Genomic DNA, 14,227 nt, shown 5'->3' with positions numbered 1-14,227 from the left:
GTTTTCTTGTTTAACTGGACAAAACTGACAATGTTCTTTTTTATGAAAATGTAGGTTATTATTATTTCACCATTTATACAATTAGTAATATTAATAATAATAATAATAATAATAATAATAATAAATGTAAATGTAAATATATATATATATATGTGTGTGTGTGTGTGTGTGTGTGTGTGTGTGTGTGTGTGTGTGTGTGTGTGTGTGTGTGTGTGTATATATATAATTTTTTTTTCAAATTAATAATAATAATAATATCATCATCATCAAAACACTATTATGAAATGTATGAAATGTACGATTTCACCCATAATAGGTTAATATTATTATTATTATTATACCATTAATTAAATTAATAATATTCATATAACAATTATAATAATAAAACATTTTAAATAAAAAGTAGTTTTATTATTATCATCATCAAAATATTTTTACAATGTTATATTTTATTAACATGTGAAAGTTTAATCATTTTATAAGGGTTTAAATTGCCATAATATGTTGTTGTTGTTGTTGTTGTTATTATTATTATTATTATTATTATACCAATAATACAATTATTAATAATAATACAAATATTAAACTAAATATTTTTAAATAATTTTTAAAGCTGAAAAGAGGAAGCATAAATCTATTTACACAAGGACATATGCAACACTGGATTGTTATACAGATTATTATTATTGTTGTTATTGTTATTATCAAAACAATAATTAATTAACACAAAGTTATATCATTTTATTAAGGTTTAATTTGATAATATAATGGGTTTTATAATAATAATAATAATAATAATAATTACCATTAATAATAATAATAATTTTAAATGTATTTATAGCAGGATTAATGCAACATTGGTCCGATTTAATGCTTGGCAGTTCCATCAACTTTCCCAAAGCTCCCTAACTCCCTGGACCATCCTCATTGTCCTTTTTTATTGTTTCAGATGTTTCACATATTTTTCTGAACTCGGAAAAAAACAAAAACACTGGTTTCTGGTTCCTCAAGACCCAAGAGACCCCAAACCTGACCCACCTTCAGCACTCTTGTGTAACAGTGAGGCTGCCACCATCATGGCTTCCTGCCACCACATTAACAACCAAACAAAGCAGAAGCACGCTGGTCCGAAAAACCCCGCAGAACCCTCAGTTCACCTCATAATCTGAGCTGCAAAATTCTCAAAAAACAGGTTTGACCCTATGAAACCTCTCTGAGGATGCATGAATTAAACTGGTTTCCATGTAGATGGCTAATTACACTCAACCCATTCCAGCGAGATCCCATTTTCTGCCCAGCACACTTCAAAGTGGCTCGGAAAAGAGAGGGAAAATGGACATTGCATGTTGCGAATCAAAAGATATTTACAGTTTCTGTTCTTTTTCTCCACTTTCAATGCTCCAAGACAGAACAACTATTTTTATTTCCCAAGCTGCCTTTGCAAAATATGGTTATTTGAAAAATGTTTGGAAATTTTCAAAAGGGCTAAATGTTTTAGCGCTCCAAATTTTGTGCCACTGTTTCCCCTTTGTAACAGATTCATAACCTTCAAATGATGCCGTGGAAGACCTTTTCAGGAAGTGGTAATGTGTACAAATTGCAATTCGTAAAATCATCAAGTTTGTCCCTGTTTACACTCAAAGCATGACAAAATGTTTTCTGTGTGCATAAAACACCCTGACAGAACCATTTCCCCACTGACTGCTGTCTGAAGATGAGGAATGTTCTCTAAATAAGATATTACTCTGTGGGCTGAGAAATCTCCTTAGACAACGTTTGAAATGAGTCCAAATTACATCTGCATTTGATCCAAACAGGCAGAGGAAAACAAAACTCTCGCAATTGCATAAACGCATTCAGATTCAACCGCACACGGACACATCAGATCTGAAACCTGGAGACTTGCTTCAAAATTTTGACTGATTTGTCCCAATTTAGATGGTCATGTGATCTAAATATGTTAAATATGGTTAAGAAATAAACTCTCCGCCAATATATACTCTTGTGAAACACAAAAGGAGACATTTTGCAGTCTTTATGCAGCTTTTTTCTGTAAAAAAAAAACAATTACAATAACGACAAAAAAGCACAATAGAAGTATCATAAAAGTAGTCCATATGAATTCTAAAAGGCTGAAATCTAATTTGTTGTAACAGAAGTCAACATTTACACTGAATAATGACCTAAATTTGGGTTGTGTGACTTCAGAAGACATGAAATCAAATCAAATCAAAGGTGTTTTTTGGACACATGAGATCACATAAAAATGATATATTATGGGGCTGAGTAAATAATGACATTTTTGGTTTACTTTAAAATACAAGAAGTATTGAATATATTGAGATAAAAGGAAAGAATCTGATTTAAAACAAGATACTATACATATATACATGATGTTTTATGGGGTCAGGAGTATTAGTATGCAAGGCTAGTTTCTTCCCACAGAATAGTTTAGTAAAGGATGAACATCATGTTCCCAGTGCAGTGAATTCCCAGCAGGGGAAGAGTGCCATCTTTGGGTAATGACAGAATGAATCTGCCTTACTCTCAACATTGTTCCTAATACAGGGATTTACACAAAACTAAAACAGTACAGTATGTTGAGTTAAAGCTGAAATGTATGGAAGCTTGTTTCTGCCACAGAATAAAAAATAAAAAAGGTAATTGCGACTTTTTCTGCCCAATTTCAAGTTTGCTTCCCCTCAGAATTGCATGACATAAACTCGCAACCGGCAGTATTTTTCCCCCACAGAATTGGACTTTATATCTCACAATTCTAAAAAAAAAAAGAAGTAAAAAGTCAGAATTGCGAGATATAAACTCACAAATTTGAGAAAAAAGTCAAAATTGCGAGTTATAAAGTCAGAATCGCGAGATATAAACTCGCAATCCTGAGAAAAAAAAGAATTGTGAGATTAAAAAGCCGCAATTAAATTAAAAAAAAAAAAATTCCGTGGTGGAAACAAGCTTCCATACTTTATAACTCGCAATTGTAGATAATTTATAGCATCAAATAAGCATGAATGAACATCAGAAGGAATGTTGTTTCAACTGCGCAAAGATGTCAGTACACACAGTTTTTCAAGTTCAAATCCACTGACGTTAATCTACTAACTACCCTGACTGCTTTGTCGGACAAAAATGGTGGATTCGGCGGATGGCGGATTATGATTGGTCAGATCGCCTGTCAATCAAACTCCCTGCGAAGGGTCAATTGCAAGTTTATATCTCACAATTTTGAGAATAGAAGTCAGAATTGCGATATAAAAAAACTGCAATTGTGAGAAAAAAGACAGAATTGTGAGAAAAATAGTCAGAATTGCTATACATCACGCAATTCTGACTTTATAACTCGTAATTGCGATTTTAAATCACGCAAATCTGAGAAATAAAGTCAGAATTGTGAGGTAAATAGTCGCAATTATCTTTAAAAAAAATTTGTTCTGTGGCGGAAACAAGCTTCCATAGAAATGCGTACTTTTTATATAAATAAAATAAAAAAAACATTTATCCTGATCCAGCTTAATGCAGAAACAACTATAAATGAGATATTAAAAGGTAGATTTCCCTGAAAAACTTTAGAAAACAACGTTTATTTGAAAATTCCGACCAACCTGACACAGCAACAGTGGCTCAAGCCAATGATGTGAGTTTGGAGGCGGAGCTATTTGCTTGTTTAACCAATGACAAATGGAGGGAGTGTTCTAAAAACCTTTTGAAAACAGTCATTATTTTTGCTTCATTTGGTACTACTAGAGGCACATGCAATTGTAATATAGTAACTGTTAATGAATTGTATGAAGGTTTCTGCTTCATTAATTCAATAACTCTCTGTTCAGAATTCCGGCCAACAGAGTAATTCTTTACTTGTGAAAAAACATCCTGTGGTGGCATTATAATCATACACAAGTCTTTCAGTTTCACAGCATCAAAACCTCATTTGAACAGCCAAAGGCGCTCAACCATCTACTGGCCTATCAAACGTATAAAAGCCAAAGAACACCGCAGGGTGAGTGTTTGATCGAGAAGTTGGACGAAATAAATACTTTCTTTCCCCCCCAGTGCTTCAAAAAACAGACCATACATAAAAGTGAAGAGGAGTTACCTAACTAGAGTCTAGATGATAGGCTCTGCAGGGTCTAGGTCAAAAGGCTCTTGGTGTTGAGCACCGCATTAAAGCATATCAGAAGATTGCGTCCATGCCAATTACTTGCGATGACAGTAACCCTTAAAAGGCCTTCTGACAGAGTGGGCTCATTATCCACAGGAGGATTCCCCTTGAGTTAGTGTACTCAGAGCAGCTGGGTTTAAGGTCAAGGAGATCTGTGGCAGATTAAAGAGGGACCAAAATTATCCAATTAGCAATTTTGAGCGCTACAGATGTCTTCGTCTGGATGGAGAACACCTCAATTTTCTGAATGAATGTGATATTTTTCGTCAAAGATTTGGATGCGAGGACTCAACATGACATCTGTGGAACAGCAGAGGTCTGCAGGCTCAACAGATTGACATCAACATAATGTTCTGTCACAAAAACATCACATCTGACAAATTTCAGCTAATAAATGGACTTCTCCATCAAGGCCATTTTCAAGGATTTCACCAGAGCTGAGGGGCAAAGACTAAGCTTAATACTAAAAATGCACCGAAATACAATTTTGGTTGATATAGTAAGGAATAATTATTTTGATATTACAGTCAATAACTGATAAATGGCCAATATTAAAATATATTTGAATACAATTTTTTTTTTATTTTTTTTTTTATGTTAAGTGAATTTAGCATCACATTGTTAATAAATTATGAATAACAAAGTTATAAATAATTTGCAATCTTATCATATAAAATATGAATATTAGATAAATGAATTTTGAGATTTGGTAAAAAAAATTTTCAAAATTTTTTTAATTATTAGCATCATTAAAGACTAAATTAGAATTACATTAAAAACCAAATACAAAAATCACTAATATCAGCCAACACCATATTTAGACATGAACCAATATTAAAATTCAGGTCGATACAGATAAGCCAATAATTATTGTAATGGATAGGGATGCGCGATATATCTGCCACCATATCAGTATCGGCCGATATATGTCCATTTTTAATGTCATCGTTATCAGTCCGTTAAGGAAATTTGGCTGATATAATAAATAATGGATTATTTCCTTCAGCTGAGACACTTCAGGTGCGCACTGTTCACCATGATGGTTTTGAATAGCTTGAAATATGATTGGAATCACTTCAAAAAAAAGAAAATACAGTTAATGCAACATGCAAGTCTACAAGTCTATATATAGGCTACATAAAATGAGTGAGAACATTATTTCATTCTTTATTTTACCAGGTTAAAAACTCATTGAGATTAAAATCTCTTTTACAAGAGTGACCTGGCCAAGATAGCAGCTACAATAACATAGACATACAAATACACATCAAAACACAAAAACACAATCAAGGATCACAACAGCAATTTACCAAAGGAAAAAACAAATAATTGTAAATTATTATAATTATGTGTTTGGGACATGGTTTTTAAATGGTGAGACTTTTGTATTTAAAATCAGGCTCTCAAAAATTATATAAAATTTGGATTTAGATTCATCAGCCACTATATCGGTTATCGGCTTACAAATATAAAGAATTATCGGTTATCTGTATCAGCCAAAATGTTCATATCGGTGCATCCCTAGTAATAGACGAGTAACAGATAAAAACCAATAGTAAAAACTAGGGCTGTCAAACGATTAATCGCGATTAATCGCATCCAAAATAAAAGTTTGTGTTTACATAATATATGTGTGTGTATGGAGTATAATTATTTTCTATATATAAATACACATACATGCATATATATTTAAGAAAAATGTGTTATTTATATATAAAATATTTATATATAATATAAATTATATATAATATAAATATATATACACAGTATATACATGCAAATATTTCTTAAATATATACATGCATGTGTGTGTATTTATATATAGAAAATAATTATACACCGTACACACACATATATTATGTAAAAACAAACTTTTATTTTGGATGCGATTAATCGCGATTAATCGTTTGACAGCCCTAGTAAAAACATAACCTCTGATGTCTAAATAAATTAAAAACAATACACTAAAACCTAAAATTGTTTTAAACGCTACTATTTAATTTTGGCACAACAAAATTATAATGTACAGTATAACATTTTTTTTTTTTTTCGAGATTTGCTGTACATTTAACAGAGTAATCGAATTATTAGCGTTTCTTAAGATGACTTTAAAGACTTTAAGTGATTATCAGATGATGTTCAATATCATCCCAATAAATAAAAGGCAGACACTATAAGGACAGATGCTATTACACCAAGTGAAAACTTGTAAATAAATTGCCTGTTAACCGATATATCCTTCATCCCTAACTGTACCGAAACAGCATCCCTACTTTACACCGTACCACAATGCAAAATACATTTAAATGCAAAAAAAGTGTCGAGCACCACATTAGCCAGCCATGATAACCAACAGAACATTATTTCAGTCACTTGATTTGCACAGTTTCTGCAGGGTCACGCTCGGTTGCTCCGCCCACAGCGAAACGTCGCATAATGGCTCACGCGTTTAGGACAAAACACAGCTTAAATACGGCTACTCACAGAACTGACACAACGTCCCCTCGCTGTACTTGGTAGTTCCTCACAGTCCAGCGGTTGAGCAGCACAACATCAGGTGACGACCCTCCATCTGGGTTCAAGGACGGCTGGGAAAGATTCAAACACTGAGTCTACAAGAGTCTCTAGAAGAGTTGTGACAGATTAGAAACTTTTAACTTTGATAATTTGTTCTTCTTGGTCTGTGATTTATTGCTTTAATCCTCCACTCCACAAAAGAACTTCCAAAACTACTGTAACTCTAAGAATAAACTCACTGGCAGCGACTTTGCTTTCATTTTGTTCTGGAAAAGAATCGCTCTGTTCTTCATTCAGCCTTTCGACTGAAGGGTAAAAATAACGTCTGCAAGTTAACTTCAAAAACAGAATTTGTTTTTCTCTTAACTCTTTTTGTGGTGGTATATCAAGCAACTTGTGTGTGACGAACCTTCTCAAACAATCAAGTCAACGACTGGCTTGATACACGGGCCTCCAATGAATCATTAAGGGAGATCTCGATGAGCCATTTCACGCTTGCTGGGATAATTGACAGAAATATCTCTTATCTGTCCTTCTAAAATAAATATCCCGACGAGCGTTCCCGCCTGGAGAATTTATCTGTCACAGCTGGGCGCTCTATCTTTTTTATTCAGACACATTTTCTCATTCTGTATTGGTGTCAGCTTTCAGCATTGTCCATGGAGTGACTTATTTGGATTCAAAGGCCGTGGACGGACCGGGAAAAGCCATTAGCAAATTTATAACACTATGAACCGAGATAGAAAACCAAACTCCAAAAGGAAAACAACAACAACAACACCAGCGTTTTGGTTAGTTAGTGTTCATTAGGTACATAATGAACCATTACTTCTGTTTGGCGAGGAAATGAGCATAGTGTATTCAAACGGGTTTCTCTCATTATTTTAGGTGTCTTTCATTGTGGTCTTAGTGCTATTAGTGCAATGTTTAGGACATTTGGTTTGATTGAGCCCTAATGCAAAGTCCTAATAAAAAAAAAAAGGTTATTAATGTTTGAATAGAGAAGCTTGTTAAAGTAAAGTTCTCTTAGTATTTCATAGGGCTGGGAAATATATTGAATAGTCATAATATATTTGCAATTATTTTGATGGTATTATATAAATCAGGCAACTGTGATCATGATTTTAATGTGCTTTTTATTGGCTATTAAGCTTCCTAAACTTTCGCAAAACTTTCTCGTAAACAAGCAGAGATGTTTTAATAGTGTCTTTGATTTAAACTTGGAAAAAAATTGGTAAGTTTGATGCATTTCTATGATTGAGTTTTAACTGTTTGTCTCAAAGAAACGATTCTAAGTTTTTCTTTGAGCGACTCAAAATTTGCATCACTTAATTTTAAGAATAATATTTTTTAAAATACTATATATTTTTTACAAACTGTATTGTTACACCGCTACATTTTAAATGGAAATTATTCAATATAATTCTGTTATATTACAGTATTTTACAGTAAATTGAAAACAAAAAAACGTCAAGACATGTATTGATATACATATATTAAAGGGGGGGTGAAATGCTATTTCATGCATACTGAGTTTTTTACACTGTTAAAGAGTTGGATTCCCATGCTAAACATGGACAAAGTTTCAAAAATTAAATTGTACGTTTGAAGGAGTATTTCTGTGCCAAAAATTGTCCTTCCGGTTTGTCACAAGTTTCGGAAAGTTTTTTTCGAGTATGGGCATGTGTGACGTCAGATGTAACGGAATTTCCTTATATGGGTCCTAAGGGCACTTCTCCGGTAAGATCGCGGGCGCGCGCGCACTCGTAGACCAGAGAGAGAGAGCGAAAGCAGTTTGCCATCAAAGCGCTATGCTCGGCTTTTGGGAAGCTTTTGGGAAGCCAATGTCACCAAAGAAGTGGGTTTTTGGTTGCCAGGGCAAGACAACCCTGCACAGATTCCCAAAGAACCCAGCGTTAAGGCACCCGTGAATGGAGTTTGTTTTTCCTGAGCATAAACGGAGTTGTGCAAGACTGTTTGTTCCCTGCATTTCGACGATGCTTGTTTTATAAACAAAGCCCAGATCGACGGATTTGCAGATCGTCTAATGCTTAAGGATCGAGCAGTCACAATGATAAAGGTTCGGTGACTAAAACTGCTTCTATTGTCTCTGTGTGTTACTAGCTCGGCGCGTTAGCACAGCTAAGATGAATGTTTTATAAACAAAGCCCAGATCGACGGATTCTCTCTATGGCTCTGGCTTCGCCCACACGGCCCGCCTCCAGCCGCTCGTTTTTTTCCGGAAAGACTCGGTACAGCCTATCTTTCTTTTATAAATATAATAAAACTAAAGACTTTTTGGAGATATGAAGGATGCAATACTACTCTATAGGTACTCAAGATTAACAGGAGATTGAGTGAAAATGAGCATTTCACCCCCCCTTTAAATACCAAGATTATTCAATTTCCAAAATGTCGAAAATATATCAAGATATATTAAGTCCTATGACCATTTTTATTTTTTATACTATATAAATTATTACATAGAAATAGTGAAGATGGGGAAAGAAAATTACTATGGTGACAAATACAGTAAAGTGATTAAAAAAAAAGCCGGACTCAAACCTGCATCGCCCAAAAGAGCACCACAGCTCAACGTGCTGAAAAATGAACTTGAATTACCTTGTAAGTTGTTTCATAAGAAACTCAGCAAAGCTAGACTAAACCAGATTCATCAAAACAACAATGTTACCAAGAATAGTTTGATGAAATGGATAAAGGACAACTCACCTGCATTGAGGCACCTTCTACGCGTGCCACATAGGCAAGACGATCTAAAACCGTCACTGTCACGGGGACGGCTACAAAGAAGCCACTAACAAACGCTCTGAAGTATCTTCGCCCAAAGCCCGTCTGCGCCATTGCCTGAAGAGAGAGAGAATGAAAAGAGAAAATGACCTTGACTGGTTCAAAGTGTCTGGTAACATCTTATGTTTTTGTTGAAGTCTTTCAGGCATGTTTCAATGATATGTTGGATGACTAGCCTCACAAAGAGAACAAAAGTACCAAAAGCAGGCCAGAAAACCACGCTTAAGCATGAACCATCTTGTTTTGAATCAAATTGCAAGTGACTAGTGAGGTCAAAAAGAAGAAAACACTCATAAAGCAACCGTTTTATTAATTAATTAAGTAATTGCACCTATTTGTAGACCGTATTCGCAATGACAAAACTCTGTAGACCCAATGCATTAGGGTAGAAAACCCACTGAGGCATTGAAATTGAATCTGACAAGAGCACGCTTGCTCTAATACCATTAAATGATAGTGCGATGCTTGATTTGGAGGTACACGGCATGCAATTATGCCTCTCGTTCATTATACAGAGTTCACCATAGAAACAAAAAGACGAAGAGCGGCTTGTACTATTTTCCCAAAAAAGCCCTCAAGGTCTCCCACAGCAACTTTGCAGACTTAACTGGTAAGCACTTAAAGAAAGTCTTGAAGCCATTTGCTTGCAGGAGGGCATTCAAGAGGCTCAAAAATCAGAGACTACAACAACTTAGATGTGAGGGTGAAAAAAAAAAATGCTGAGCGAATCACAACGCGGTGCAGGATTTGTCAGGTTTGCACTGCTGTGAGCCAGATACGGCTCAAACAGAGAAAATTACAAAAAAAACCTTTTGTGGTGGAAAAAAAGACACCTTCCTAACTCTCTTCTGAGTATGTACAGTAGGCTAGTCGAGGCAGCAACACTAATGTAATCCAAACACTGAAAATTTAAAATTTGCCTGAAACGGCATTCGCAAACCATTTTACTTCTTTAGGCTTTCCTTTAGCTCAAACAGTAGACCGTGGTGCTAGCAACACCAAGGTCATGGGTTTGATTCCCATGAAAAGGACGAACTGATCAAATGTAAATGCACACCTTGAATGCAATGTAAGTAAATAACCTCATGCATAATTGAAAAAATGAAGTTATGTGAACTTGACATTTCCACTTAACTTAATCTTTTAAATTACGCATGATTTATTTACTTGTACTGTAAAAAACGCATATGATCAATAAGTTATGACAGCATATGTTTTTACATTGCTTTAACTCATCAAAATCAGTTAAGCAATTTTCAACTTTTTTCTAAGTTATACAAGATTCAAGTCAGTTTAATGTAATTTAAGTTGAAATCAACCGTAAACTGTAAACAACCAAGTTGATTGTACTTAATTTAAGGCAGCAACTTTTTTTTACAGTGTAATCATTTTAAGGCAAAGGAGTTTCCAACACAATCACTTTTTACAGTGTAGATACACAGATTACTGATTATAAAAAGTCCTACAAGACCAACTGTACTGTATATCCAAGAAATATGTAATCTGAGCAAGCCATAGTAGCCGGACCCTTCTTTTTTCCTTTTTTTTACTTCTCTGATAAAACAATCACGCAAGTACAAATGTCAGAAGTCAGAAATTTCCTGTAAAAACTTCACAGCTAATAAATCATTTAGTACTGTAGCAACTCTTTTTTTTTAACAGTGTTTTGACTTTTTATGTTGAGACTTTCTAAAGCAAGAGAGTGAATGAGAGTGTACAATTGTCAACATTATAAAAAATGCCCAGAAATATTATAAATGACTAAAATAGGGGTGGTGTGGCGCAGTGGATAAGACGCATGCCTTTGGTGTGAGAGACCCGGGTTCGAATCCACTGTGTGACACCAATGTGTCCCTGAGCAAGACACTTAACCCCTAGTTGCTCCAGAGGCGTGCGACCTCTGACATATATAGCAATTGTAAGTCGCTTTGGATAAAAGCGTTAGCTAAATGAATAAATGTAAATGAATAAATGTAAAATACATGATTATCAATATAAATTTTGACATATAAATTCAAATAAGCCGTTGAACTATTAGAAGGCAGGGTTTGATGAAATCACAGTAAGTTGCAACAACAGTAAAATTGTGAAATATTATTACAATTTAAAATAACTGGTTTCCCTTTGACTATATTTTAAAATATAATTTATTTCTGTGATGCAAAGCTGATTTTTTTTAGCATCATTACTCCAGTCTTCAGTGTCACATGATCCTTCAGAAATCATTCTAATATGATGATTTGCTGCTCAAGAACTATTTCTTATTTTCATCAATGTCGGAAACTTGATATAAAACTGCTTGATATTTTGGAAACCATGATACATTTGTTTCAGGATTCTCTAATAAATAGTAAGTTATGCCAAGTTAATGAATTTTGATTAAACATTATTTTTCTCTGGAAGACTTTGCAAGAATCAAACACAATAACATGTGTTAAAGGGACAGCTCACCCAAAAATTAAAATTCTGTTACTCACCCTCAAGTTGTTCCAAACCTGCATACATTTCTTTCTTCTGCTGAACACAAAAGAAGATATTTTGAAGAATATGGGTAACCAAACTGTTTTTGGGTGAACTATCCCTTTAAGAAAGTAAACAGGGTCAATTTTGATTTCACATCTTCATCTAACAGATTCTCTGATGTGTCTTACCCTGCGCTGGCACTTCTTGTAGTGTTAAGTATTCATTCGCTTAGTTCGTGAAGAGATGCATCCATAGCACAAGAGTGCGACTAATGAACTATTATGACAACGAGCGGCTAAATTATCCATGGTGTTCTGGGTAGACCTGCCAAGTGCCAGCTGTCAGGTTGCTCTAACAATATTCCCTCACCAGCACATACAGTGAAAGATTCCCAATCACCCCGGAGCCACACAACACATGACAGGCTACAAAAAAAGTCTATTTTTTCTTGTCCCAAGCCACAATCCTATATTTTTCCTTCAGGCTACAAACAGAGCGACGTAATGGTGCAATGCCCAGGCCGAGGCTCTATATACAGTATATGGTTGGCGCATGGATCTCAAAGGTGCGTAAAGTGGAGCATCTAATAGTTTATTCTTAAAAACGGGCAGATGGGAGAATCTAGGACTGGTGCGCGGTGATCAAAAGAAAGCGTCAAGTTCATTTTTCATCAAAGGCCCCTTTCAGATTCAGAGTCGAGAACATTTTCCACCATTTTCCATGTGCTACGGACAGAAATAAAACCAAGGTTGGCACAGCAGGTGTGTAACATAGATGGATTTTTTTGTAGCCGAACCCAATTAAAAATGTGTTTCTAGAGTTGAAAGCAAATGCCTCTGTAATATTAGGTGACCGTTCCACACAGCTTCGAAGCGGTGCATGGTGGTCTCCAGCAGAATCAATTTATCATATGCTTCCCGTTTAGAACTCCTAACCCATTTATCCTGCAAGTAATACTGTCAAATGTGCCACCTGCATAAAGTAAAACTAGCCTGGTACCTTTGTTTATGCATACCTGAGCGTAACCATTTTAATTGCACTAGTCATCAAATATGTCGAAAAATGCTTAGTGAACTCGCTGCTTTAGGGTAATTTGAAACTGCAATGACAGATTTCCACTCTTGACAAGGCAATTTTCGGTTTCCTTGATGCATGGGCATATTTTAACAGTGCATTTCACAACACGGTGCTGACAGGTGGAATCTGATTAAATTATCTCAATGTCTGCACCTGTATGATTTCAGCTGGAATGCTTGACCATTAGTCTGCATCACAGCAGCGGTGAGATTAATGTTGTGCTGCAGACAAACAGACAGAAAGAATTACACTGACTCACAGTATCCTATGGTAAAACGTTTGAAAACAGTTAATAACATACACTAGAAGTGAAATGTTGAATGATTTTAAGGTTCGCATGCATCTTAAAAGCCTTTCTTTTTTATAATATTATAATTTTTTTAATTATAACATTTATATATATATATATATATATATATATATATATATATATATATGGGGAAAATAAAAATTTTTTTTTTATGGAAGTCAATAGTTACTGACATTTTTCAAAATATCTTTCTTTTGTGTTCAGCAGAAGAGAGCAATTTATACAGGTTTGGAACAACATGAGGGTGAGTAAATGATGACAGAATTTTCATTTTTGGGTAAACTTTACCTTTAAATAGTTTATATATTTAAAGCTGCAGTCTGTAACTCTTTTTGTTTTAAAAGTTTACAAAATGTATACAATAAGCAAGTACAGCATGAATCCATTTTCCAAACCGTGTTTTTGTCTTATCCTGAATCACTATGGTACATCTATAATAAGTGTTTATATTCTGACTATTTTAGACTGGTTCGGGTCGTACCGTTGCCCAGTACCTGCATGACTCATCATAGATATAAACAGAGAGAAGTAGCTGCGGCTGCAATATTCTTCCGCAAGACGCATCCCAGACAGCAACATAGTGTCGGCACAGATTCGGCCGTGTTTGTGTTGAATCCACGTGCACCAGATGTGGGCCGGATCTGGGCCGACACTATGTTGCTGTCCGGGATGCAGTTCTGTTTATTAACCGCTAGAGTGCCAAAAGATGCAGACTGCAGTTGTGTATGTAGTTTAAATATGTAATAATATATACAACCATTTTATACTGCAAAGCCAATATGAAGTGACGTTTTAACAAGTTAGTGATTAAAAATTCAAAATAATCTTATTCATTAGGGCAGCTACACAGGGCAGCTTTAATTAATTAGCCTAGAATCTAA

At 34.8% G+C, this 14,227-nt stretch overlaps 1 protein-coding gene across 2 annotated transcripts in view; it reads right to left on the bottom strand.

Annotated features, from left to right (window-relative positions):
• Window positions 1-14,227, bottom strand: part of immp2l (inner mitochondrial membrane peptidase subunit 2) — a 93,198-nt gene that overhangs the window by 77,074 nt on the left and 1,897 nt on the right. Inside the window, exons 1-3 of one of the 2 annotated variants that reach the window (XM_079859734.1) lie at window positions 11,974-12,007; window positions 9,419-9,553; window positions 6,656-6,759 (exon numbers count right to left, since the gene is read on the bottom strand). In XM_079859734.1, coding sequence (XP_079715860.1) covers window positions 6,656-6,759; window positions 9,419-9,553; window positions 11,974-11,997 — 263 coding nt within the window. In that variant the 5' untranslated portion in view covers window positions 11,998-12,007. Of the gene's footprint in view, window positions 1-6,655; window positions 6,760-9,418; window positions 9,554-11,973; window positions 12,008-14,227 lie in introns of those variants that run through there. The other variant, XM_079859735.1, reaches the window with a different exon arrangement.

This window comes from Squalius cephalus (genome assembly GCF_949319135.1).
Source record: "Squalius cephalus genome assembly, chromosome: 23".
NCBI lineage: Eukaryota > Metazoa > Chordata > Actinopteri > Cypriniformes > Leuciscidae > Squalius > Squalius cephalus.
Note: the sequence above shows the minus strand (reverse complement) of the source record. Positions and strands in the feature narration are given on the sequence as shown.